We start from the raw sequence: 27,681 nt of genomic DNA, 5'->3' as shown, positions 1-27,681 counted from the left end.
AATTATTCCAGTGTTTGTATGTGTGTGCAATATTAAGAAAAAAAAAATCTTGCTCTGTATTAAATATATTTTGATTGTTCCACTTTAGTTGCCACAACACCGAAAATGGTTTGTGATATACCAGCAGTGGAATTAACAGCTGATGATTTACAAAAAAAAGTATTCCTGGGCAGCTTCATTAAACAGATAATAATGAAACAAGGGTCTGCCGACTGTTTCTAACTTTGGACTTGTACGCAGTGAATGCTGCCAATTCAATGCCTGATCACAGATGTCCTGCACAATGCATTTCCATCTTGTCATCCTTTGTTATTTTCAGCAGCAAGCGTCTGTTTTGCTATTAAAAAAGGCAGCTCATGCTAGTGGAAAGGTAAATGGCTGTAGCTGTTGATCAATAAAAACAACCAGTTTTGCCTTTCAGAAAAGTGAAGTACAGTATGTTGTTGGCTGATACAGCTGCAGATTGCAAAGTTGTGTATCATTTTTATTTACAGCATAATCCACTTCTTGCAAGTGCATCTGAAATGCTTTAAAAAAAAAAAAAACAAGCAACTTGTTAAAATAAGCATTTGCAAAGGCTGCGTGTTGGTCATACAAACATTTATTCTGGTCAGGTTGTAGATCACGTATGTTTCATATTGCCCAGACACTGAAGTAGGCAAGACACCTACATAACATAGGATTTAGAACTGGAAATTTATTGGAGCTTAAGAGACTGTTGAAAAGTGACCTATCACCATATACAGATCGGTAAGTTTATACCCACATTGGCTACATACAGCGTTAACAAGTTTACATCCTTTTCAGCATTAGCTTTTCAAAACATGATCATTTTAGTCTAAATACAATATCTAAAAAGTAAATGGAAAAGACTTAATTCTTGTACACATCAACATGAACACAAGACAGACCATTAAAAGTTCCACTTCTGATAAAAACTAGCAGTTTCTCATTACAACATAACAATTAAATAAAAACCATTTCCCAGATTAAGAAAATCTAGCATTTTAAAAAATTACAAAACTAAAATAAAAAAAAAAAAAAAAAAAAAAAAAAAACGAGATTAAAACTCACTACTAAAAACTGCTTGCGTGAGTTTTGGTACAGTTAGGTTAATGAGTCCTGAAAGGCAAAAGGCACTCCCGACACCAACTGAAGCAATCCCAATTTAAACAGCCATCTCTCTCCCGGTCAGGTCCCAGTTTAAGAAGAGGAGACACTACTCTGTAATGCAACCCTTACTCTGTTTAACATTATACATTTCAAATGTTCCTATGCCCTCGTACTGTGCACGAGGTCATCCGTTTTCACTGGGACTGTTTTCAGCTGGAATCGTACTTCTGATATTTTTTTATTGACAATGTTTTTCAAAAGGGCTCTTCTACTTTTTATTATTATCTTTCATTTTGTAAGTTACTAAGAAAAGCAAACTGGTTCACAATTCTAAAACTGTATTAGCAGAGAAACACAATCTAGTTTTTCTCTCTCCATAGTCTTTGCCCCCCATCGTGTTAAATTTCTTTGTCATTCATTAACATACATTTACATTACTCATTTACCCAGTAATTCATTACATTTACAATGCACTTCCTCAACCATCTCCATTGCATTCCTGCTCTTAGAAACATTATACCTAGCTCATTTTAGCAAACATATAATCTGGTTCCAGTAAAAATATTTAAAAGGCAGGAAGTTTAAAAAAAAAGTTAATATCCCAAACTTGATCCACGAAATGTTCCGATTTCATTTGTATACTTCAATATTACCAGGACGAAAAACAAGTTTACCAAATGTAAATAAATAGCTTAAAACAACTACAGTACGGTTGGTTCCATGTACAATAAACTATTGGTTGGGATTGGAAATGTAGCTCAAAATCGACAACCGTTCCTTTGTTTTCAAAAACATCTCATAAAACCTTTCCCCATATTAAACATCTGGCAGCAACCGAGCCTGTCCATCTTCCATGTAAAGCAAAAGAGACAACTGCCCATCTGATATTCCAAGATGTACCGACCAGGTTAAATGAGTCACAGCAGGTGACTGAAGCAGAGGTGGTTGAATAGCTCAAGAATCGATCTGCAGAGATTCATGGAAAAACAACGTAGCAAGATTATAAAGCTACAGGAACAAGACAGCGCTTGCTTCACAGACAGACTAGGATCAAAACAATTAGTATGCAACATTTTAAAAAAATGCGACCTCTACTGAAATTAGCATGGGCTTTAAAAATGTGTTAAAGCCTAGAAAATAAAACATTTTATATTTACGGTAGCCCCAGAATAACAACGTCTGCTTAATTTATTTATATCAAAAAGAGGGGGGAAGCAATCGGGTGCTGAATAAAGTGTAGCCACATATTTCTCACCCCCCCCAAAAACAAAAACTACACATTTTCACAGAAACGTCTCCTCTTTTCATGGGTTTCTTCCCCCTGATGCAAGCATTATACAAGCATGAAAGAAGAGCTTTGACAGTTTTGGAGCATGCTATAATCATAGTGACATAATGCTACAGTACGTACTGCATCTGTGACAAAATCTTCAGTTTACATATTGGACCCCCATATTTAAACCCAGTCTTACCTACCACAACGACTAATTACACAATTTCATTATATTTACAATTTTTTTTCTCTTCTACATAACCTTTTGCCACTTTTCTCATGCACTTAAAAAAAAAAAAAAAAAAAAAGAGAAATTCTGTAATGAACAGACGGAAACTAAGCTTATTCGCTTTCTTTTAAATTAAAACAAAAACCCTTCCATCTCACAGAAGAATACAGTAGAGACCAAAGCTGCTCGGTGAGCAAAAAAGGATGCTCTGAAATTCGTGCGCCATGTCTACCATCCTTTATTTCAGTCTCACAGCTGGGATGACGAAGAAAAGTGCAAGGTGGTTCCCTACATAGCATTAAAAAATCATAAATCTGGTGGCCAGGCCAAACATTTTGTACAGGTACGTTAAAATTCTGATGCTCCTAATATAGCAACTAAACGAACTACTAAAGGATTCTAGGAATATCTGCCACGTCAACATAAGCCTTGGCCACTAGAAGCTTAAGCAGCAATGCCAGCCACCACAGAATTCTTTGTTTTTTTAACTTTACACTATGGGTCCTTGGGAACAATGGAGTGGATAGACAGTGGTCCTGGAGAGCACGGATCTCCTGTGGACTCAGTAGGTGAGGGTAGAGTCGTCCCACTCCAGCTGCTGCTGTCGGTTGACGTTCTGTTGGTCCTCTTGCTCCCCCTCTTCCTCCTCGCTGCTCTCAGACTCTGCGCTAGTGATGTCGTCTTCCTCCTCTCCGTCCTCGCTCTCCTCCTCTTCCTCTTCCTCCTCCTCCTCACTGCTGTGTTGGTCCTCATAGGTCTGGAATGGTTATTTAATACTGGTTTATTGTGCCAGGATTTCTGACATTCAGCAATTCTTTCATTTTAAAAAGGCATATCGCTGTGGGTAACAGAATTGGTGCAGCCATCAGAAAATCGTTTTTGGTAGAGATCAAAATCTTATTATACATTATTAAATTTAAAAATGAATTGGGGGTTTACTGCACCAACCCTGTACATGAGTGGCATTAACACCAATCAGCTACATCATTGTATTAAATGCTTTAAGTTTTACTAATAAGTTGTAACTATGACCAAATATTTAAGCCGTAAGACCAAGACCGAAGGAGACAGACAGACCAGTTTGGCATGCAGTTAACCTCTTGTTAATACTGGGAAATGCATGAGTCTGAGCACACGGATCAGCCACAACCCAGAATTGACTTTAGTGAAAAGCTGAAACTGTTTTTGGTAGACTGTCAATCTTCCAGACTCAAGCTGCCTGTTTTGCATACCAAAAGGGATGCACGCATGCACACAGACTTTCAAAGGTTAGAAATAACAGGGCTGTCGTCTCCAGGCAGCTTACCTCCATGGGGTTGACTGTGATGGTCAAGGCAGAGTCGTCCCAGTCCATCTCGTTCTCTTTTCCATTCTCATGGTCCCTCACGGTCTTTTGGTGCGCAGCACGGATTCGGAAAACTCCCAGGATAATCATGAAGGAAAGGAAGCTGACGCAGACCACAATCACAATGGTGGCAGCACTTGGGACAACTGCACACAAGCAAAGCACATATGTATACATGTAATTGTTTGCAACCACTGTATTAAAAGATAGCATTCCGCCCCCTAAGAGAAATGCCCACACATCTACTTCAAAAACTGAGGTCTGAAAAATATTCAGACTAACAGTGTAATGACATTCATAGCAATACTACTAGCTTTAACTGATTTCGGTTTGCACAATTCTGCATTTCCTGCCAATGTTATTGAAAAGGTATGCAAGTTAATTTCCTCCAACCCCGCTTACAACACTATTAAACAGTTGTGTCTTTCCATACCCCTTTTTAATTGAGTTTAATCCTAATTCCAAGGGTTGGTATTATTGATTATCCAATGTAAAACAGAAACCAATAGCCAGTCTTTACCAAGGTCAGGATTTTACATTACTGGCTATTTACATAAAAAAAAAAAAAAAAAATGCACACCACACAATCAGAAGTTTCCTGGTTAAAGGCCATTGCATACTGGATCCATACTTTATTTAAGGAATTTATTAGATGAATATGTATTACACTATAGGTTGGTGTGTTTTGCACGTTAACAGTTACATAAAAGTGATGTCTAGATCTCAAAACAAAACTATTGTTTTGACGCATTGTTAGGCGTGTTCACAAAGACGTTTACTTTGGGGAGGCACCTTGCCCCATAAGAATTTAAAAGCAGTCATCTTTGCACACTAGGACGCGTTGGAAGTGAACACTAAAAAAACAACAGATCCGGTGTGCAATGTGTCACAGTTCAATGCAGAAATTGCTTTGTGGAAAGTACCTGATGACTGGTGTGCATTAACCAGATTATGTCCAGACAGATCCACAGAACCATGGTGCATTGGATTAACAAACTCTGGCTGTGCCATTACATTGTTCGGGTGATCAACTGGGTTGGCGGTGTGAATAACATTTACCTGCAAGAAAAAAAATTAAAAGTTCATTTCAGAGCCACGTTTAGGCAGTCCTTTACTGACTTAGTAGAGACCAAGACCAAACACAAGAACTAGATTCAATCTGTTACTGTATAGCACTACTCAATGAGAACTGAAGTCCAACCACTTACCTCAACCTTAAACTCATTGCTGATATAGCGGCCATTAAGCTCTGAGCAAACCAGTTTAAATTTTCTGTCAAAGAGGGACTGTGTGTGCCAGTTTCTGTAGCGGATCAGGTGCAGAACTTGCTCATAGTTATCCATGGTGTCCACACCTGCACAATACAGACACAAGTTAGCCTTCCTGAGTGAAATTAGCAGATCAGTTAAACCATAATTACGTGCATCTTATGGCTGGATTCACAGACCCAGATTAGCAATACCTTACCGAAGATAAGTGTTAAAGCAAGTCGTTATTTTCAAAGTGCAGTTTTTTGCAAGTGGCACGTGAAAGGGAGAGTCCTCAGCATCCTGCAGGGCAGGCGCTTGGGCAATGTCTAGCCAACGCCAGGACCCACCTGTGACGATCATGCCGAGGCTGGAGCTGCTCACTTCCATTCCCTTTTGTTGAATCCGGTCAAGATCAACTTCCAAGCTCTCCTGCTCTGCGTTCAGCTCATCTCCCAGGACGGCAACCTCACACGTATCCAGATTGTGCAAGATTTCCTCCGATACCACAGACTCTTGAACTGAAGAGAGAAAACAGAAACTGGTAAAAAGCCTACTGGACACATACTCCATTCTAATCTTAGAGTACAGTATAGAAGGCTCCATGGAAGAAAAATAAAAATATGCTTGTACACTACCACTATGTCCAAAAGTTTAGCATTACCCTATAGAAATAACTAATTCTGCTTTGCAAATTCGAATGAAACTGCCGAATAATGTTATGGCAACATATCCAATTACATAACGCCTTATAGTTTTCCCCGTATACTTAATGAAAAAAATTTACATTTTGAAATCCAACATGAAACTTACTAATTCTGGCTTCCAGTAGACTTTTACAATATCATTTTGTAGTTTGATTGTAGGATGTTAAATAAGATCAAAATTATGTTGATATGGTTTTTTCTTTCTCAATCCTAACAGGTGATGCAAAACTTTTGACCAAAGCTATAAAGCACATGCATGCCATATGGCAGCCTAACAGGGGACACTTAAGTAACTGGGTATTATGTATAGAATATGGTATGAGCTTTCTGTAAACATGTTGCAACCCCCGAGACCCCAGTCCCAGGAGTGCAATCTTCACCCGTACCTGTGGGGTCGTCCTCTCCTTCTCCCTCCGGCTCCACCTCTCGTGTGATGGTGCTGACAATGCGCAGCTCTGGGAAAAGAATCACCCCTTCATTGCTCTCGAATTCAGAGGCAGCCCGTGCAAAGTGATCAATGCCACTCAGGCTAATCTTGGGTTCCTCGGGCTGTAGCACCATGATGTAGCCCTCTGCATCAGGCACAGCAATGCAGGTCTCCTCGTTGAAACACCTGGAACCCAGACAAAATAAAAATGTAATTCTCTTTCTGAACACAGGATAGAACTGATGTTACATTGTGGCATTGCCAAAGTTACTGGAAGACATTCTAAAGGATCTGACTTACTTGACAGTGGTGGTGATTTTAAGCCTCCTGATTCCAGGGGTTGGGAACTGTCGTGAATTCAAGTAGGAGATGTGCTGCATTGCCTTGTCAAAGCTCTCAACGTCATCTCCCTCCACAGTCAGCAGAGACTGGCTGGGGTTAAACTGAACCTGCATCAGATTAATAATGAAACTGATCATTAGCAAAGCAACTGATAAATCCAACTCTAGATTTCATCTTGAAGTGATTTGCCAGTATGGTCCAGGTATAACAGATTGCCTATAACCATGTACCTTCATGCCTGTGCCCACTTCTTCAGGAAGCTGTATGTCCAGCCCCTCCTTGCAGGTGTACAAACAATCAATTACTTTCTTGTTCTCCAGTTTGCCAGAACGAATCATCAAACCAGCCAAGTTACCTCTAAAAAATTGGGACATACGAAGAATACCACCTATTGGGAACCAAAGAAAAAGCATTTTTTTTTTTTTTTTTAACTAACATGAATAAAGGTTTTTATTCTGTGTTTACTTAAACCAAAACATGCAATCTTGATGTCCGGCTGATGAGGTGCTCATGCAAGTTAGTAGAACGTCCATTCTCCAGCATTTGAGACTTGCAAATACAACAGATGGATTAAAGTGTACCTTCATGCAAGTGGCCATTTAAACTTTAAATAAAAAAGAAGAAATAAAGAAATGCTAACGCAACACTGCAGCCAATGAGTCAGTGAGGTAGTGATAAGCATGCATTTTGCATTTCAGAAGATCAATTTCCAAGAAATATTCCTCCCCCTCAAAACTACAGTACTGGTTATACAAGACTGAGGCATTCACACAACGGATCACTGCCAATAACACACTGCTGGTGATCAGCACTACAAGCATCTCTCACAAACCGCTCACTACTGTATATGAACCAAGCCAGTTCCTTAAAAGGCAAGGCAATATTACAAAGTCATAATTTTTCAATTTATAGAAGGCCTTTCCAAACACAATAAACAGCTTTGCTTCCTCTTTGGGGATATGAGGCAGTAAAACTCAAGGTCAACAAGGTAAATTAGCGTAGCATGGGCTTGGGATATATAGTGTACAAGGTCACACAGCAGCCCATTAAGCTTACTGTACAAAACAGCGTATGTAATGTACTCCACTTCACAGCTATTAAGATTCCAACAAAAAAAAATCATTTTTGGTTAGGCAAATTACGTGCAGGAACAAAACCCACAAGCAGGGAAGACCAAACAATACCAATGGTATTAAAAGCACAAAACATACACGTCATGCTATATAGAGATATGGAATGAAAGGGTTTAATAGTAGGGAAATACTCCAGCAACCTGCAAAGGTCTCGGTTACAGTCTCGTTCTCATGTTCTGTAGAAAAGCAAGAAAAAACAGAGGGAACAGGGTGGGGTTGAGAAAGTGAACTAACTTTTTTTTTTTGCAAATACTTTAGTACAGGAGTGTCAAATCCAAATCTCAATAGCTCAATAATAATGCGCTTCCTGGACAAGAAAACTAGCTTGATTATTTTTATTTTGCTGAACACAATTTGAACTTGATTTTCTTGGCCTGACTTTCCACTGTGGGCTAAATGCCCCTTTCATGGCAAAAGTATTACATGGGCAATTTGCGCATAGGAGTAAAACGCATTTCGAAAAAGGAAAAAAACTACTATTAACAATTTGAGAGGAGATTACAAAGGGGATGCAGACTATTTACAATAGTTGAAGGATGGTCCGTTTACCTTGCCAGCACGCTCCAACCACCAGCTGAGTTTCAATCTTGGAAGGATGAAGAGGGTAATCTTCAGTCACAAGGAAGGGATCATAGGAGTTGCCATCAACAAAGAGCGCCACGGATGGGAATTCGATATTCAACACGTAGTGATGCCACTCCTTATCACACACCTGCCCAGGGTCACAGTGGAAAGTCACACCGATTAGTGCCTTACTCATACTGTACAGCAGAACCAGCTCACAGACACGCAAAAATATACAAGCTCTGTGGCAACTCGCGAGGGTCAGCACTGACTACACGTTAAAAAGTCAGGTTCAATATAGCTCAGCCGAGAGAGTTCTCCACACACCTGATCCAGTTTCCAGTGGAACTCAGCAGGTTTGTAGTTCTCGTTTTCCGCTGGATCCTGGCGGAACAGGAACACCAGCCTGCAGCTGTGTACGTAGAGGGAATAGTGATGCCGGTTCATATCTGTAGGGATAACGAACCACAATTAGGTCACAGCTTACAGTAATGCACCTGTGGCGTTAGCAATTATATGAAGATTTAAACAAGATACATTATATCAGAACAAACTCATTGCCTCCAACAGTCAATACTTCATGTACTGAATATCAACAGATCAGTTTCACACAGCTTAAAAACAAAGGAACCTAGATACATATGATTGTGTTCTGTTTGGACAAGAAGCAGCACACTCGCATTTTAAAAAAGGCAGTTTATTTGCATTATAAGTGGTAAAGCCAAGAGCTTACATTTTTCAGCAGGATCAGATTCATAGTTAAAATGACTTATTAATAAATCTACCCTCTTATGTCAACTGCTGCGAATCTCCCCGTTCATATGCATTGAGAAAGGCAACACACAGTTGTTATCTTCGTTGACAGTTTCTGTAAGATGGGAGGTTGCCTCAAAGACAACCACACAGTACCTGTCATGTCAGAGTTGCACAGAATGGTCTCCTTCTCTCTGGCACCAGGCCCGTGTCTCATCCACACCGAGATGGTGAACGGTTTCTTCAGGTTGGAGGGCACAATCCCCTCTGGGATCCTGATCGCCTGAGTGCCATTGAACTCAAAAACCTGGTCGCTATCGTGCCCATTGTCAGTGGGGAGCCCCACAGTCCAGTTAGCAGTGCTGCTGGGAGCCGGAAGCAGCTCCACTGTGCCAGAGGAAGCGCCTAGAATGGAAAGACAAGCCATCAATAAACCCTGCTGAAACACATACACTTCAAAGCTTTTCTGTTTAGCTACCTAAAGCAACAGCTTTTTTACACAGACATGACCTTAGCTGACAAGTTACTATCTCACAGCAGCTTGGAAATTGTGTGCAACTGTTAGACACCATATATTTAGCCATAAAACCTGCCAACGAAATTCTATAAAAAGCAATTCATATTGCTTCAGAGAGTTACATGTGTGTTGCACCAGCTCTTCTGCTGCAGTGTAATTTTAGTAATCCCTGCACTAGACTATGTCCCATTCCTTTTAAATAGTTCACCCCAGTTATGAAGTGTGTTCATACCACATAGCCGATGGAGCGACTTCTCAGAGTATGTATCTCGGTCACATCCTTTCCCAACATGGTTAGTCTCAAGTTCAATGTTTGCTTGAATAGAGGTAATTGGCTCCTCGCAGGTTTCCAAGTGCATGCTGGGAAACAGAGACAAACTTCCTGTGCCGGGTTCGTATTCCATCCGTTTACTCCAATCTGCAAAACCAGTATTACATTATACTCCAGCCTGTACTGAACAGAAACAAGGGTTTAAAAAAACAGCCTACGGATTGAAGCAACCCATCAATGTCAGGTATAGCAATTAATAAAAAGGTAAAAATAAGAAATGTAGCCCAATACAGATTCATACAGATTAGCTAATCAGTGCTGACACAACTAGGGCTGAAGACCCTGCTTAAGTGGGCACCCTACCTTGCCAGCCAGGTTTACAGGTCGGTTTAATGTTTATTTTGACAAGAACATCATCAGTAGCTCTCTTCTTGCCGCAGTCGTACGCAGTGACGGTCAGTTTGTACAAGCGTTCCTTGCTGTAGTTCAGCTTCTCCGTGTTCCTAATGTATCCTAAGGAATACATTGAAGGAAAAAAATTCATGCATTAGTTAGGTTCTAAGAACATGTTTTACAGCAGGTTGCTGTCAGACTAAACAAAGTTACCAAAATTACAAAGCCAATTAAAATAGCCTTGCACGCTAGAGCAGTACTGCTGGATATTATAAAATGTGCAGTTCAAACAGCTTCTGGTTCTGGATTCAGATACATTATTTTATATTTATTGCAGTCATTCCAGTTTATTTTCAGATCAGCATTCAATATTACATCTTGTCAGCTTTCACTTTTTTTTTTTTTAAATATATAACTTGTCTTCATCTTACCATCTTTGTCAATGGTGAAAGGCACATCCGGAGTTACGATTTCGTAGTTGCAGATCTGGCTGAATTGGAATGAGCAGTCAGCATCAACAGCCTCCACCTTCAGGATGTTGTCATACTTCTTTCCTTCAATGACAGTGGCTTTGTAGGACTTCTCTTTGAACACGGGAGAATACTCGTTCATATCATTCACCTGGATGTGCACATTTGCTCTGAAAAAGGACATCAGAAACAAATTACACAAAAGATCTGTAGTTACTTCCCAACAATGCACTATTTCTTAGACCTGCTCTTCTTAGACCTTGCAGGCCTCTACTGAGCGTACACCTGGGATTCTGTTCAGTCGCATCACCCACATTATTCCAGTCTTTCATCCTTAATCTCATGCTGCTATTTTTCAATTGCGAAATTTGATTTGCTTTCTTAGAACTGCACAGCACTGGGATGGCTGCCATGAAAAGGTGCTTAACTGCAGTTTTGGTTTGCAACAGATCTAATAATGCAATTGCAAATGTATATTTGTTTTTGAAATCTATTTGCATTTGTTTTTCTAATCTACTCTGCAAGTAGTGAATCTCTGATGGAGAAAAGGCCATTTATTACTTAGCATATTCCACCTGTCCATTAAGTAATCCAGATCTTAACCTCAGTCACATTAATAAGGTAATACTTTAAGAAAAGAAAAGCAGGCAAATACTCAGCTAGTGCCTTCATCATCAGTTAACCAAGACACAAGCTTTTTCTGTTAAGGCTATTCTTAGATACCAAACCCAGAAGCATGTTGCAATCATATTTTGACATATAAAAATAAGACTAGATTACTCAACACAACCATTAATCTCATCTTCAAACACCATGTTAATCAAGGCAACCTATCCAGGTACTGTGATTTGGGTATATTGTGCAGCTGGCTTCTCTTCGAAACACAGGCATTTACGCAATTTATAAATAAATAGTTAGTTAGATAAATGACTATCCAATCCTAATCGATTTAAAAGCTCCACTTGGCTGCTCAGATGAAATGAGCAGCATAATCTCTTAGAACTAGAAACGTCAGAAAGTTTCCCCTTCAGCCTATGCTTATTAATTTTTATGAAATTTGCAGCAGTTTCTTGCCATGAAGAAAAATCTTCAGTCAAGCTTTCTTTTAATCACGTACTTTTAAACAAAGTTGAGAAACTAAACTGTGGGTGCTACAGTCTGGTTTGCTTAATAAATGCAACCACATCATATAAGTAAGGCAGTCCTGCAACTGTTGTGTCCCTTTCTGAAGCTTACTTGTGGGATTTTTTCATATTGGCCCCATCTGGTCCCTCTCCACAGTCATAAGCCTGGATAGTAAACGTGTGTTCCTTCTGGAGTTCACAATCCAGTTTTTCTTTGGTCCGTATGACCCCCTCGCCAGTGGTTTTGTCAAGTACCACAGCTTCAAAGGGGACATTCTGACCATGGATCCTAAATCCACAAATTTCACCTGGATGTGTTTTAATGGGGAGGGGAAACAAAAGAAAAAAAGTTTGTTAGAACCCAACCCATTCCAAGCAACATTCCATTAACATTCTAAGAACAAAGTCAGTCCATATTTGGCAGCCAAGGGTTTTATTGTGAGGGTCTGTGGAGAAAGCAAAAAGCACTGTGCTTCAGATGGGTGAGTATTGGGAACTTTAGTTAAAAGAAATAAAAGGAGCATACGCTTGCCTTTCAAGCCACTTGTTCACATTGCATCCAGTCATGCAGGAAAACAGAGAAAGATGTAGACAGGCATTTCACAGGAGTACTTAAGATAGCTAGAAAAAAATAAAAACTGCACAGCCAAGGTCGCTGGCATGTCTTCCATAGCAGGCTAAGAGAAGAGCTGGGCAGCTGGTTATCTTGACCGCAGCAATAAGGTTAAAGTGCAAAGATGACGCAGCTTTGGTTATAGGCTCAGCACCATTTCAGAAATTCTGTCAATGGTTTTAACCCAGACGAAATACAAAAAAAACAAAAAGATAAAAAAAGTCTTCCTGTGCAATGGGTCTGCCCCCCAAAACAATAAAAAAAATTAACACTGGGAATCGAAATAAACCACTGGATGAGAAACAGTGTTAGAAATATCAACTTGTCAGACATCCAAGATTAGGGAGTACAAATTAGGGAGATCATGCTTCTGCAATGTAAACAGGGCTCGATGTGTGCTGCATCATATGCTGGTTTTGTGTAGAACGAAATAAAATGCATAAAAAATAGAACAAACTATTTTGCAAATGTTTTAACATGGCCTGTTGCATATGCAGCACTACACTATATACAGTTACAGTACAGCACGTGTTTTGTATATTCTGATATAGACTAGAGGGGAGAGGAAGGGGGTACTGTATGCATTGTAATGGATGTCTCATGCATGGATATTTCTAACCACGGGGGTTGCATCACTCTCTTCATCCAGTTTTTTTTTTTTTTTACAGAGCATGATGCGAGTTTCTGTATAAGTGCTGATTCCCAGGTCATAACCAGAGTTAGTGGGTTAATATAACTTTATAAAAAAAGGGGGATAGAAAGAGAACCCATCATCACCTTCCTTGGTGACAGTCACCTCAAAACTCTCTACAAGGGAGACAAGATAAACCCGAGTCAGTCATACAGGACAGGCTGAAGAAGAAGATGCAACAACACGGGACAGTTCAAGGGCAACAATTTACATTCAAAAGCAGTTTGCAATAAATTACGAGGCTTAATACAGTATATAGCCATTTAAGAAAAAAGTGCATATTTCCATAAAAGTATACAGTACTTATCAGAAAACATCATATTCATAACCAAAAAAACCTCATAATTGTTGCATTTCTACAGTAGTACCTCTTTCATAGGACTTTAACAGTAGACAGCAGATGCATATGTAGCTACTATAAGAAAGATAACATTACAGGCTGACCAACTGATCCCTGGAATATTGTAATAAAATATCCTGCTGAAAAGAAATATGGCTCCAATAAAATAAGCATTGACTTTCTTTTACTATTTCAAAACCAAGAGTTCTGTTCTTCAAGCATTTTAAAAACTAGTTACTATTCAAAAGGAAAGCGCAGCAAGACATAATGAAATGCCTTGCTCAGCAATGCAATAGTGCAGCCTTAACAATTACTCCTTTTGTTCTGAGCTGGCCTCATTTTACTGTAAATGGCAGCAAACACTAACTTTACATAATGCACCTCTCAAACCGAAAGTCAGAAATCAGGTTCCGATTATCCCTCAGTAAACAGCAAGCCATGATCACTGAAACGTATGCAAACGAATCCAAAATGATTCATGTTTTATCTGTTACTTAGCATGCATCTCTTACAAAAAAAATAAATGTTTCACATGTAGCCTTTTATTAATCCCTGATAGAGATATTACAGTATAATTTGTATAAGCCAAGCAATGCTCTAAACATGGCAATCCAAACTGCTCACTCCTGCAGCCCTCCCATTAAAGACAAACATAAAAATCAGAATCCAGTTCTAAAAATAGTCAAACATGGAAACTTGATCAGTGGAAATGATGAAGCTTAATATTACCGCATCTCCTTAATAAAAACTGAAAGTGCATTCGTTTAAGTGCCGCCAGACCTGTTGGTCAAGGACTGAACCCTTTTTTAAAACATAAACCAGTATACTGTATTCTGATTTTGACTTTATTAAATCTCAACACAGAGATTGGCAAGGAAATGGTTAACCAGCGAAGGGTTTTGAAAGCCTTCATCAGGTTGACTGCATTTTATTTTATTGCCAGTCAGATCCACTTTCATATGCAATGACAGATAAGCCATCAACATTATTTGTTTTCACGAGAATAAGCAGCAATAGATTTTCAATAGAGCGTTCCTGTTCAGACCCATCCATGCATGCATCAAAGAACTGTTCCTGGCCTAATGAAAGGCTACTTGGAACAATAGAATCCGAGTTGAAGTCACAAATTCCCAAGCAAACATGACTTCAGTACCCTGTTTTTTTTGGACAATGAAAGCCAAAACTTCTACTGTATATGGATCTATGAAAAACGTTATTGCAAAAATGTATACCTCTCCTTACAGTATACAACACACCACGACTTTCAGATTTAATTAAACTGCTGTTTAATAAAATTACCTGACTTTTCACAAGTTCAAACAGCACTGAAAGCATTTCAATTGCGTCTCACAAGAAAGGCAAAAAAAAGGTAGCCCTAGGAGATTAAAACACATGAGATCAACAGGTACTGGTGGTATTTGGTGCCTGCAGGTAACGCTGAACAGACAGGAGCAGCTGCCTTACTGCAGGGGTGTGCTCCTGTTTTTAAATTCACACAATGTGCTAGATCAGATCACCCAGGCAGTGAGGGAGGCTACTCCATGTACAGCAGAAAGGTGAGCTCCACAATCACAACAATACATTTAGCACTTGTGGTACTAGATTTATACAGTCTTCAAATGTGCCCCTGCTAAAACAGAAATGATCATTTTAAAAGCTTGTAACACCCAATGTCCACTTCCACAAGCACAAGAAGAAAGTTCTGTATTTTAGAAAACACATTCAGCCCCTATAAATAGCTAGCAATCCAGAGTTTTCCTTTGGAAATTTCATAGCCATCCATTTTATGAACAGCCTTTATTTACAGTGTTAAACTAACCACCCCATTACTCAGTATTTCTGCAAACACTGGCCTGATAACATTCTTTTCCGATGGACTCTATTCACATGTGTGTGTTGGGCGCTGCTTCCCTGCTGGCTCACACATTACACATTTGTTCTTGTCTGCAGACAGCACGTCAGCACGATGCAAGGCCCTGAACAAACAAGAACTGGCAAGTACTGCACTGCAAGTGCTCCGGACAGCACATCAGCAGCACTCACCCACTGGGGCATGTGAACTACCAGAATCACCCCTAGGAAGGATTAGAGAATAGAAAGCAGAAGGAAAGCTTCAGCAAGTTTACCCAACGTCAAGCTTTCCCTCCCCCCATCTCCAGATAGAGAACACCAAGCCAGATTTCATTTCAGATTAAACTACAGAATGCTGTCGCAAATTGGGAGCAAACTAAATTCTTAATTCCAATTTTAAACTAAAAATTAAATGGTCTGCCTGCCTATTAAGGCACAGTTAACTTAGTTAGAAAGCAGCTATTCTAAAATGACAGATAGAGTTACTGTTCACCTATAGTATGCTACAGATTAACAAACCATTAAAGGACTCCTGATTTGATTACTATTTTTTTTTTTTTTTTTTTTTTTTTTTTTTTTTTAAACAGAACTGTACACATCTATAACAGTTGCCAATGTTGTGGCTGCCGTAACTAATAATGCAACTTTGAAAACTTGAATGATAGATTTGTTGTTTTACCATATTGTTCTTCCCCCAATAAAAAATAAATAAAAAGGACATAAAAAGAAAACTTTGATGTTTCTTAATAAGAACCACAATGTGGTGGCCAACTGCTTTAAAACCTCAAACATTCATGTAACTCAGAAACATCTTGAACACAAACGTTATGGAGTTATTCGCGGCACCCAAGCACTTTCAGAAGGTGCTTTATTGTTCGGGGTAATGAGCACACATCAAGTTTGTTCCACTGGATCCCATTATTAATATCCACGTGCTGGATGAGAAATTAAGAGGATTCTGACAAATGGTCCTAGTTAGATAGCTAAATAAAACCAATGTAATATGGCCTGTACGCTGATACAATACATCAATCAACTTTCCAGTTTACAGAGTGCTCTGTGTGTGCATACTGTGAAAGCTGTCAACCTGACTGAATTGTACGTCCGGTGAACTCACTATAAACACATCCTTTCCAACAAGAGATCCTATCAAGGGTGTTGTGGTTCCTTGGTATAATACTGTAGCTCTGTCAGAAAGTAAGAACTGACAAAAACATTTGCTGCAAATTTGAAGACTACCGTTTGCAGTGGACAACCTGCAGGAGCAAAAGGATCTCACCTCTCAAAGAAAAAGAAAGGGTGTAAGAAAGCCTTACCTGCGTAGCGTAGCGGTGCATCCTTATCCAATGCTATCAATGGTGGATCCAAAAGCACCTTGTCATCGTTTTCTGTTACTATACCATGATATGTCGTTTCAATCCATGGTTTGTGCTTATTAACTGCGGAAAAGAAAGAAAGAATATTAACAGTATGTTCATTTAACCAATTTGACACTAACCGATTATAAAAACTGGTTCTTAGTGGGCTTACAGTACAGGATAATACAACCCTTGATTTGGGAATTTATATCAGTTGGGCAGTCTGGATCAAACCATTGGCTTTGACTACATGACTGATAGCAAACAGCACAGGAACACAAAGACCAACCCAAGTGTATTCAACATGCTGCTTCCTTTCCCTATTCTGTAAAATCAGTTACATTCTCCTTTTAAACAGGATTATGCCGGTGAAGCATACATATTGTGGAAGCAGGTTCTACGTATTTCAAAGCTTGCCTGAGGGGTGTGCATATACTCAAGCTTCCTGAAATCATGGGCATTAAGACGTATACAGAGAGCAATCCATAAATGAATAAACCTCCAAGGCTGGTAGTAAACGACTTCCACCACACACAACAAGGCAATAAGTGCCTGTAAATGTAGAGGCCACTTGCTCAATCGCTTTGTTGATGTAGTGATTGGGCTGTTTCACACCCTGGAATTCAACTTGCCAGACTCTATTCATCACGGCACAATAGAAAGCCCTTACTGGTAAGCGGAAATGACAATATGACCACAGTGCATGTGGGGCACTCCTCGTGAGTCGCACCTAACTGACAGTCACCAGCAAAAGAAAGCTAGGAACATTTTCCACTTGCCTCCCATCAGACTTTAGGTGCGCTTTCAAACTCATTGCTGTAAATCCACGGATTACCTTTCAAATACAGACCCCAGAATTAAATAAGGGTTGCAAATAATTGTGTCTTAAAGATTGAAACCAAACAGAACCCTTGTGGGCAATTATAAACCAAACAGGACAACTGTCTTTATTGCAGGTACCCTACCAGACTAGAATAGCAAGCCTTCTTCCCCTGCTCCCTGAACAAAAGGTTCGCCCAAGGCCAAGAAAAGAAGCTGGTCAGAGGAGCACTGACTGATCCATCACTTCCTGTGGGAATCCCATAGCATTCCTTAAACTGGCGCTCCGGCAATAACCCCTGTGTAACGCTGTTCAAATGCGACTACAATACAGCTGTTCAGTGGCGTTTGCTTATCCTACAGGAGACTGAATTTATAACCCAAGAGAAGAGAAAGAAACAATGTGCGATGTTCTTAAATTTAACCTAGATAAAACCAAAACACACACACTTGCATTATTCTTCAAATCTCTGGACAGAGTCTGCCGGAACTCAAAGTAAATTTCCTCTCCAAGCATGTACTGCAAAACCCTTGCTGACAATTTCCTTTAATCTTCTTATATTACGGCCTCATAAGACCCAAAGTATGGTGAATATATATGCCTTTGGACAGGCTTCTACACTAGACTGGCCAACCACCAAGATAATCATCTTAAACTTATTTGGTGTGCAAATCTTCACAAAACTAAACATCACATGGTTTTTTAATATAACCGTACTCTTACAGATGTGAAAATATATGATCAAAATCCAAATGGTAGCAAGGTGTGCATAATACTTAGTAATTACCCTTTACAGTACCTTGCACCAGCTCAGAGTATTATGCAAAAGGACTGTAAGACTCGTCACAAACAAAACGACACTATAAACAAGTTACTTAACATTGCTTTTAGTACAGCCCTCAAAATAAACAGTAAAAGCAGTTACACACAATGGTCTGTACACAACACTCATTATATAGTTTGACCCAAAGCAAAGCTTGCCTCCAAATTCAGACAGATTGACAAAGCTACCCTTATTTGTTTTGTTGATCTGGACATCCAAGTTATATCAACAGACTGTGACTATAATCCAGTGTAAAAATGGTGAACTGCATGTACCATCTCAATTTGTGTTCCCTCTGCAACACATACAGCATACAATATTTAGCAGTCATTTACATATTGCACTGGCTGAAGGTCTCTGTTGAATCATTCTTTGGTGGCTTCACTTGATAATCAAAGTTGCAGTAATTGTCACCAGTATTACGATTCTGCATTTGTAATCTCGGGACAGTTTAAAATTGCTGAGGGGCAGCTAAGGGAGTTTATTAAGGAAACCTTCCAGCAACATAACACAGAAACAGTCACGTGTCTTTATTACAAAGTCAAAAAGTGACAAGCAGTTTTAAAAATACAGTCTAACTTCACTATAACGAACCCCCTTTAAAATGATCCAAGCAGCAAGAACTGGTTTTTTTCAATGGAAATTAACACTATTAGAGCGATCACTTTTACAAAATCTACCCGGATAAAACGATCTCCCTAGTGACTGACCCTGAACTCTCTCCAGTGTGAATGTGTTATTCTCTCAGTGAAAACAAAGACCTTGGTAGGCTAATTCAATGATGAGGCTGACCCAGCTAACCTATTGTAGTGCAAATCATGTGTGACGTATGCAAACGTTGCCATCTTCACACAAACTGTAACCATGGCAACAAGGGTGAGGAGGCAAGCTTTGAGAAAAGCACGAAAACATGAGGCAATCTACGCTGGATATGTATTCAGCATGTAAGTGTACTTTTTTCATTTCTTTACTGTTTTCTTTTAAATATACAGTTAAATGTTGATCAATGTGAAGTTGTCTTGAAAGAACTACTGTATACTGTATAAAGATTCAACGTGGGCGTTTCTTCATTATTCTGATACAGCAAATTGCAAAACCCTATTATTATGAACAACCTGATGTAACGAACATTTCTCCAGGTCCCAGGGGAGTTCGTTATAATGAAGTTACACTGTATATGGTACCTTCTGTATGTCTAGCTAGCTTGACTTGAGTAAATAAAGACTGCGAATTCCATTTACATTTAGGGAACAACTGAGCATCTTTTAGATGGGTTCTGGAGAGGGTTTTTCTGCACAGTACTGCTTTATAAATAGAGCTATTGATATAAATACTTGGGGGTCAAGAAAAGCTTGATAGGTACATTTTACTAGCATGCGAGAAGAGTAGGATTTCTCATTCCCTGCTCAAGCAGTAAGATGATACTGGTCTCCTCTGTAATACCTAAATGTGAGCGGAGGCTAGTTGAAAGAGATCATGCATGACCCTGACCTCTCAATCCCTTTCTGTAACAAGGTCACATATAAATCCATGCTGCCCTGTGAGACTGGGTAACCCCAGACACCTTCCACTCAACACCCAATATCATTTAACTAGATGAATTACTACATCAGTGTAGTAGGCAAGCAGTTTGTGGGGACCAGTATACCCTTGACTAAATGTACTATACGGCACTTTTTTCCTTTATAGAACGGCAGCTTTATTTTCTTAAATAAAACAAAATGCTTTAAAAAAAAAAGTGTAAAATAGGCACACAGGCAGAGACATCACCGATTCTTCCCCTTTAAAAAAAAGTCACAAAATTACATAATTCTAGTGTGCCAACGGAAACGACAGTTTCCAAACAGGATGTTGTATTGTTCCAACAAACAGGCAAAACAATCCTGTATTAACATGTACCGCGCTGTAGCGCATGCATGAAGGACAATTCGTTGTGACAAATGCAAATTTAACTGTTCTGAAAAAAATAACTCATGTGTCATGCAAAATGAAGAATGTCCCGACTGTGCTAGCGCCTTCTCCTACAGTGCAGCATGGGACAGCCACTTTCCAATGGGGTTCAGTTTCAGCTTCAAGACCCACAGAGATCCAACTAGCTATAAATACTGACCAAAAGGGCAGTATATTCCTAAACGTACTCTTGGACAAGCCTTCTAAAAGAGCTTCCTACTATTTTAAAACACAATCCTAGTTTAGAACCTCCAAAAGCTGTGCTACTGCATCACAGCATGTAACAGGAGCAGCAACAACACAAGCAAGCGATCCCTCAAATACATTAAGCATACAAAACGTACAGTAACATCTCCTTGTTACGATCTAATTTAAAATAAAAAGCCAAATAGACATGCCTATGCTTAGAATGGTATGTAACCCTAGTAAGTATTAAATGTGAATGGCATTCAATACTAGATGAGATGAATGAACATGCATTTTAGCAGTTGGAGACTATTCCAACTACTATCAAAGTGATATAAACAAAGTGTAAAAAGATTGTATTACACGTCCTCAAGGGTCATGTTAAGCACACTGAACATTACATCCTATATTCTGCATACATTTGAACTGATCAATGCTTAAAAGAAACCAACTGTCATTAATTCCCCTTGCTTATTTGCTGTAAAAATTCTGTCCATCTGCAACAAAACCTTGTTATCTAGATTCAAACAAACAGTGCCTAAATTAAGACACACAGAACAGTATATCTTGACACGATAGGATACCAAGTCATAACAAAAAATGCATGAAAAATGAATCCAAGTACTGCACGCAGCCACTGCAAGATGTCTTCTGAACCGCTGACATTTGAACAGGTGGCAAACAAAACAAGTGCCATTTGGAGGAAATGGTTCTTCAACCAGAAAGATATAGCTCTTCCTAATCAGTAGCGACATCCAGCTACAGGTGGGAATTCCTCCAGTTCCTGGAGGTTCAGCACAATCTCATTCCCGCACATGGATAAGCAGTCACTCACAGTACACAACAATCTTTCTCATCAGTAAACAAAGATCACTTTTCCAGTGAAAGATATAGAAGGGTACCACCCAACTCAAACACAACCTTAGCATTTCCAAAGGTCTGTGTACAATGAGAATAAATTATTGCAATAATCCAGGACTCTGAGATTGTGCCAAAAATGCATCATAATATTTATAAAGAAGCAGGAAAAGGCATCAGTACAGAAAACATCAAAACGTTTGAAATTCTCATTTTAATTCAGCCTTTAAATACTTTTGACAAACAGAACCCCTAATGTTTTTAGCAGAGCATACAGATGAACGCATAAATACATCCTTCACGCACCAAGTTGAAGATGATAATACTGTCTGGGACTCTACTGCAGAAACCACTTAACTTTGACTCGTTTAGACAGGAGCCTAAACATTAACTGAAGTTTGCAGCTACGGCTTCAAAAGAAAAGCAGGGAGCAAACAAGACCTCTTATCTTATGCCATCCACTTAACAGCTAATACTAGAGTTCTTGTGTGTCAGTCTGGCATTTGTCATGCGTTCACTCCCCATACACCACCCCTGTCTGTGCAGCTCAACCAGATAAGAAAGCAAAACCAATACTGCAGCTCCACTACAAATAGTCTGACAGCAAATTTATATTACATATTACACCATTGCTTTTATTGCCTTAGCGACATGCATTGCATTGGGGTGATGGGTTATGGATAAACGGGGTAGTTTACACGTTGGAGACTCATTATCAGCATTCTGTAAAGCTTTTAAGAGTGGCCAACAGGTGCAAATGTCTTAATGTAAAAGGTTTGTAAATCCCAAAGGTGTTGAACTGCTACATGTAGTGTAGGGCAAACAATTAGCATACTGCTGCGTCATGCCTAAGGAAGTGCGTCAAAGTCCACTTGCAGTGTATATATGGTCACCACTTGTTTCTTTATCAGATGTGACACTAATGTATATAAATACACTTTAGCTTGGTAATCATAACTTGATTTCCCAAAACAGTCATACCAAACCAATGAATCAAAGAACAAGAATGTCTGTCAAGTAAAAGCAACTTTTGACAGGCTGGTCTTGCTTAGTTCCTGTCCACTTTCGACAGACCACCTGGTCCACATGTATAGCGAGCAAACGTGTTTATTATTGTGTCCCTGTGCAAAGTTGGCGTTCTTCTCTAAATGTGTGTACTGCACAGGCTGCCTACTAAAACATGGGTTTTAGATGGACAGATTTCTCCGTAACTCCTTGGTGTTCAACAGAAATAAGCGGCTCTTTTTATTTTTTTTTTTTTTTTAAACTAATGGGAAAATGCATTCAACTTCAGACTAGTCTTCAGTGCTAGAACTGTCTCCAATGTCATTAAAAGCATTTCCTTTTCTCACTATTTCCTAAGCAATGACTGACATGTACTAAATGTGGCAGGGAGTGCCTCAATAGTTTGCATTAAAAGCCTACAGCACATTGACAACTCAGGACATGCATCATATGCTACAATTAATTCCCTTAAAAAAAAAAAAAAACGTTGATTAAACACCCCACCCACTACCCCTCCTTAAAGATGTTGAATTCTCAGACACTGCCACCAGATCCCTCCTCAGAACAGACAGCTGTACCATTGTGCTGACAGTGTTTGTTCCAGCATCCAGTCACTGGGAGGCCAGCCTTTTATTCTTTTGTAATTCTTCTTTATAGAAAAACTAAATGGCTACAGCCTAGAAGAAATCAAAAGTTATAGATGACAAACCTGCATCACAATATCAATTCACCACATACATACTACACCAAGCAGTGACTGGTAGCAGGCAGTACACTTCTATCACAGTAAAGCACACAGTGAAAAGAACCTTGCAGTGTTGCAAAGGGTTTTATATACACAGCAGTACAAGGATTTTGTTTTTACAGTAGGTGTGAATGGCTGCATAGTCTAATGGAAACTAGCACAGTAGTTATGTGCATGGTATTATTCCCTAGACTGATTAAACTAGGCAATCTGCTTTTTAATGGCCTCTCAAAAGGTACCTTCCTGTAACAGATTGCAGCTTTAGCCTCCTTAACATCTCCAGCTATAAATCCCCTTTTGAAGCTACAATTACCCCAGATCAATCAACTGCAAGGCACTTCACACTATTTAATGCATTGTGACTTGCTTTTTGGCTAGAAAGCATTGCAGTGTGCCCTCCTCTGCTCAACACATTTCCCTTGTTTTAAACAGAACTTGCTGCCTTTGTAGATGCCCAAGCTTCCCTAGTGCTTCCTTGGGGACCTCCACACTAGGACTCCAATGCGAACTGAAGCCGAGTGGATTCATACAGAAAACAAGGCTGCTTTCATCTCTGTAATCTCTTCAAGAACAGCTAGTCTCCCATCTGGCATGATGTCAAGGGATAGGAGAAACAGGGCATTTGTTGGCCTATACAATTAGATTTACTTATAAAAAACACTGCATTCTTGCAATAAAATTGGATCATGTGGTGCAAGGGCTTACCCGACAATAAAAAAAAGGGAAAATGTTTTATTTACCTCCGATTGCGCTAACTTTTGTACCCAAAATACATGAAGTCTCATTAAAAATACTTTGCTGCAGCTTGCAGGGTTTGACTTGAAGGTATGTTTAAAAATAAAGTAATGCACAATCAAAAAGTTCTCTTTCAAATTATTACAGAAGTTGAACTTCACTTTCTTTGTGAAAAAAAGTTGTACGTACTGCAGTAGTTGGGTTTATATTAAAACCGTTCAATACTGTTTACAAGACCCAATAATGGGAACCACATATCCCAGAAAACCATTTGCCCGAGTCAGACTGAAACATGCACAAAAAAAAACAACTAAAAAACAACAGTCCCCACGGATGGAAGGACTGCAAAGGAGAACAGCGGCTTCAGGAACACATTTCACAAATGAGATGTGCTTCAGGAACAGAATGCCTTTCCCAGCATTCCGTTCCTACACTGTGATGCCTTTAGTTGAATCTCTTTCTGGTGCATTACGGCCTGCAAAAGAGAAAAAGTCTTCAAAAAATAAACAATGTCCGGGATACAAAGGGCCCACTGTTTACTGCTGCTTCAGCATTATTCTAAAACGTATTCGATTTCCACATGAAATGATGACAACATTCAATGAGCCTAATAAAAGAAACTAAGAACATAATCTAAACACCAATAAAATCAATCAAAAGAGGCACAGACAGAAGTATTGTGATCCCACAACCAAAACTTCAGTGTTTACAGCCATATTTACTAAAGATACTCTTGATAGTAGATGGCAGAACCAAATTTTAATGGCACCAAGACAAAGCCTTCTCACTATAGCCCCTACCATAATTCCAGGTACTTGCACACATCCCCCAGCAGATACAGTAACCTACCCTTTCTGTACCCCCATATGGCAATTCCAGAAGCCAAGTGACCAACTGAATAACCTTTAACAGGAGTGAAATGACCTTAGGACCCTGATCGCTGCATTTCAAGAAAAGTTTACTGCTAGATTTCCTCAAAAAGGTAAAGCAATGCAGTTTTGATGTTTGCTGTGGGTCACGTCACTAGAGTCTGAAAAGTCACCGTTTACAAAAAAGGCTAGAAGCATTTCAAATGAGCCGAGGCTGAAATATAGGGTGCAAGTAAAGAATTAAATGCAATTGTCCCCTGTCACGTTATTGTAACCCATAATTACAGAACAAGCTGGCAGCAAAGCCAAAACAACTTGGTATAATTTAATGTGCGGGTATACATTTTCACAGCAGACTACTTGAATTATCCAACCTGAAATAAAACATAAGACAAAGGCACTGGATCAATATATGATTGTATTTAATTAGTTAACATAAATGTGATAAGACACATAGAAAGACAGCATGTCAACAGCAAGACACAACTGCTTACCAATGCATGCCTGCAGTTTGATTTTAACCCAACCACTCTACGTGCCTTCACTTGCACATCTTTAGACAGCCAGCTAATAAGACATTTTTCACTCACATTTTACAGCACTCAAACCACACCATTTTGGTAAGCAATGCATCAAGTTCGTTATGTTTTTAGATCTGTGTTAATTACACCAATTACAGCCTACGGACTTCTAAAAATACAGCCGAATTAGACAACTCCCAAAAATAACACACAAACTTTACTTCAAAGCAAGGGTGGTTAATCTGAAGTGCACAATACACATTACCAGTCAAGCAAGGTCAAAACAGCCTTAGATTTCCACCAGACTAAATCTGAACCTCCAGGGCATAGGTTTATCATGCAGCTTACATAAACCTACAGTTCTGACAGAGCTGCAAAACCTTATAAACAGACATCTGTGTTTAGATATACAGACAGTACTGAACACAATACAAAACTCCTGTTCCCGCGGTGTGTATCTAATTCACTTTACCTGGACATCAAGTGTGCACATTTTGTTTTTAAACCTGCTAGTGCACGTGTGCATGATTAGTTGTAAGCCACATTGCAAGGTCACGCTAATTGCTTTTGTCATTGTGGTCTTACGGGAAGTATGCAAAACTCTATGACCTATTGGATATAATGAATTGGAGACATACAGTATAATCCTGACCACCCATTAATTCACTGCTACCCTCTGGGGCAGCACAAAACTGGCCACTACCTCAAAACACTTCCCAGGGATTCAAAAGCATGGGCAAAGACACCATATCTCTGATTATTAAAACACAAATCTCAGGACAAAAATTAAAACACTGAGGCTGGCCTGTAGGTCCTGTCCCTTGTTTTTGTTAACTAAAGCAGTTTTTTAGAATGAGGCATTGTGGATCAGTCTATATGTGCATCAAATAAAACAAATCTGTGACCAAGCAAGTTAAAACTGATATGAAAATGATAGTTAATTGCTCCAAAATGAACCGGCTGGGTTATTGGTCATGTATTTTCCCAGCTGTAGGGCAGGCTGAAATGCATGGCTGGCTGCACCCAGATTTCCCACTGCTTGTTCATTCCATGCATTGTATGGATTTGCCAGCTAATGCAACATTATGGATCAATGCCGATAGCTACACGTTATGAACACTGTGCTGTACGGGGTGAGGGGTTCCTTCCCAAAGAGCTGCAATGCGTATGTTTAAAAAGGCTTATTTTCTAGACTAATCGATGGGGGGAGGCAATACGAGCCTTTTAACTATTCATGGCACAGAAGTATGTGTGTGTTGTTTATATATATATATATATATATATATATATATATATATATATATATATATATATAATAGATAGATTGAAGCAATATCTTTCACCTCAACCAGTCTTAATCCATGAATGAAATATAGATTTATGAAAACGCACTGGATTGAAACTAGAGTGATCACACTTGTGTAAAAACGAAAATGTTGTTTTATTTGTTTCACAAAAGAACAAACTGAAAGGAAAAGGAAAAATTGAACTCCTTAAGAAACGGTATTTTTAATAACAGGAATATTAAAAAACCTCGCCCACGGGAAAATGAATGCAACCACTCTTCTGCCTGGCCAGCGAATAGGAAATGTCAGACCTGTATACATGGTTAAAATGAACTGCACAGAAGCGTGGACAATTTATTATACCATTTTGTGTAATGCAAATGGTCAGTAACATTATTACAACAACAAAAAAACACTGTCATTTAAAAACAGTGTCAAAAAACAAACTTACATGTGATTTAATGTGACTATATACTACTATTAAATTCAACCAACAATAATATTTATAGCCGAATTATTAATATATTCGTTTTTTATCACGATTTTCAAAACGGTACAAATTGCATGGTATCCACAATTCCCTGCCACCTCCAGTGTTAAGGGATGTGATGTGTATGTATGACAACAGATTCCCCAACCAACAGGGCGAGATGGATAGGATGCAACGAGAGAGAAAAAAACAAAAATCTCGACCGCTTTTTCTTACCTTTATCCGCTTCAACTCCGTATAATAACCCAAGGACCAGCCAGGCTATATACGCATTAGGCTTACACCTTCGCACATCCATGCTTAAAAAAAAAAAAAAAAAAAAACAGACTTAATAATATTAATAAATAAAAAAGAATCTGACGGAGTGTAAAAAATCCAAGGAATGCGTCCACTTTCAGCTCAGCAGATCTAAGATGGCTGCCTCCGCCAGCGCCGCTATTCAATCCCTTCGCTGCTGCAGCTGTGGCTCCAGCGGGAGCTATTGGCTGCGTGACGTCAGCACTGTGACTGTGGGTGTGCTGCGGCCGCTGCGCCCTGATGGCAGAGCTCATGCGATCTGATGAAAAAGGACAAGTGCTGGGGATGATGGCGTTGTGACCCGGCCGGGCAAGTCCCACTACCAAATTCCCCAG

At 39.3% G+C, this 27,681-nt stretch overlaps 1 protein-coding gene across 4 annotated transcripts; it reads right to left on the bottom strand.

Moving 5' to 3' along the window:
- Window positions 1–585: 585 nt before the first annotated feature.
- Window positions 586–27,681, bottom strand: LOC121328811 (calsyntenin-1-like). Of its 4 annotated transcripts, XM_041273887.1 has the most exons (19): window positions 27,266–27,681; window positions 16,720–16,842; window positions 13,299–13,328; window positions 12,021–12,216; window positions 10,746–10,954; window positions 10,285–10,434; window positions 9,883–10,068; window positions 9,290–9,538; window positions 8,708–8,829; window positions 8,366–8,528; window positions 7,957–7,992; window positions 6,914–7,071; window positions 6,642–6,790; window positions 6,301–6,527; window positions 5,558–5,728; window positions 5,169–5,314; window positions 4,884–5,019; window positions 3,922–4,106; window positions 586–3,372 (listed from the first exon to the last, which is right to left on the bottom strand). In XM_041273887.1, exons 1-19 carry the CDS (start codon window positions 27,345–27,347, stop codon window positions 3,178–3,180), a joined length of 2,913 nt encoding a protein of 970 aa, XP_041129821.1. In that variant the 5' UTR covers window positions 27,348–27,681; the 3' UTR covers window positions 586–3,177. The 4 variants fall into 4 exon arrangements, with proteins under 4 accessions (XP_041129821.1, XP_041129823.1, XP_041129822.1 ...); XM_041273889.1 differs by lacking the exon at window positions 7,957–7,992; XM_041273888.1 differs by lacking the exon at window positions 13,299–13,328 and having other exon boundaries at window positions 27,266–27,680.

Source organism: Polyodon spathula, chromosome 16 (assembly GCF_017654505.1).
Source record: "Polyodon spathula isolate WHYD16114869_AA chromosome 16, ASM1765450v1, whole genome shotgun sequence".
NCBI classification, from domain to species: Eukaryota; Metazoa; Chordata; class Actinopteri; order Acipenseriformes; family Polyodontidae; genus Polyodon; species Polyodon spathula.
This window is presented reverse-complemented; position numbering and strand designations above follow the sequence as displayed.

What these genes read in the sequence shown, in the direction of transcription:
- LOC121328811 (XM_041273887.1), bottom strand. Translation starts at nt 27,347, where the DNA reads ATGGATGTGCGAAGGTGTAAGCCTAATGCGTATATAGCCTGGCTGGTC. An exon ending in GCAATGAGTTTAAGGTTGAG is followed by an intron (nt 5,020 to 5,168) that starts GTAAGTGGTTGG and finishes TTTTTCTTGCAG; the next exon opens with GTAAATGTTATTCACACCGC. An exon ending in TCACAGTCAACCCCATGGAG is followed by an intron (nt 3,373 to 3,921) that starts GTAAGCTGCCTG and finishes TAACCATTCCAG; the next exon opens with ACCTATGAGGACCAACACAG.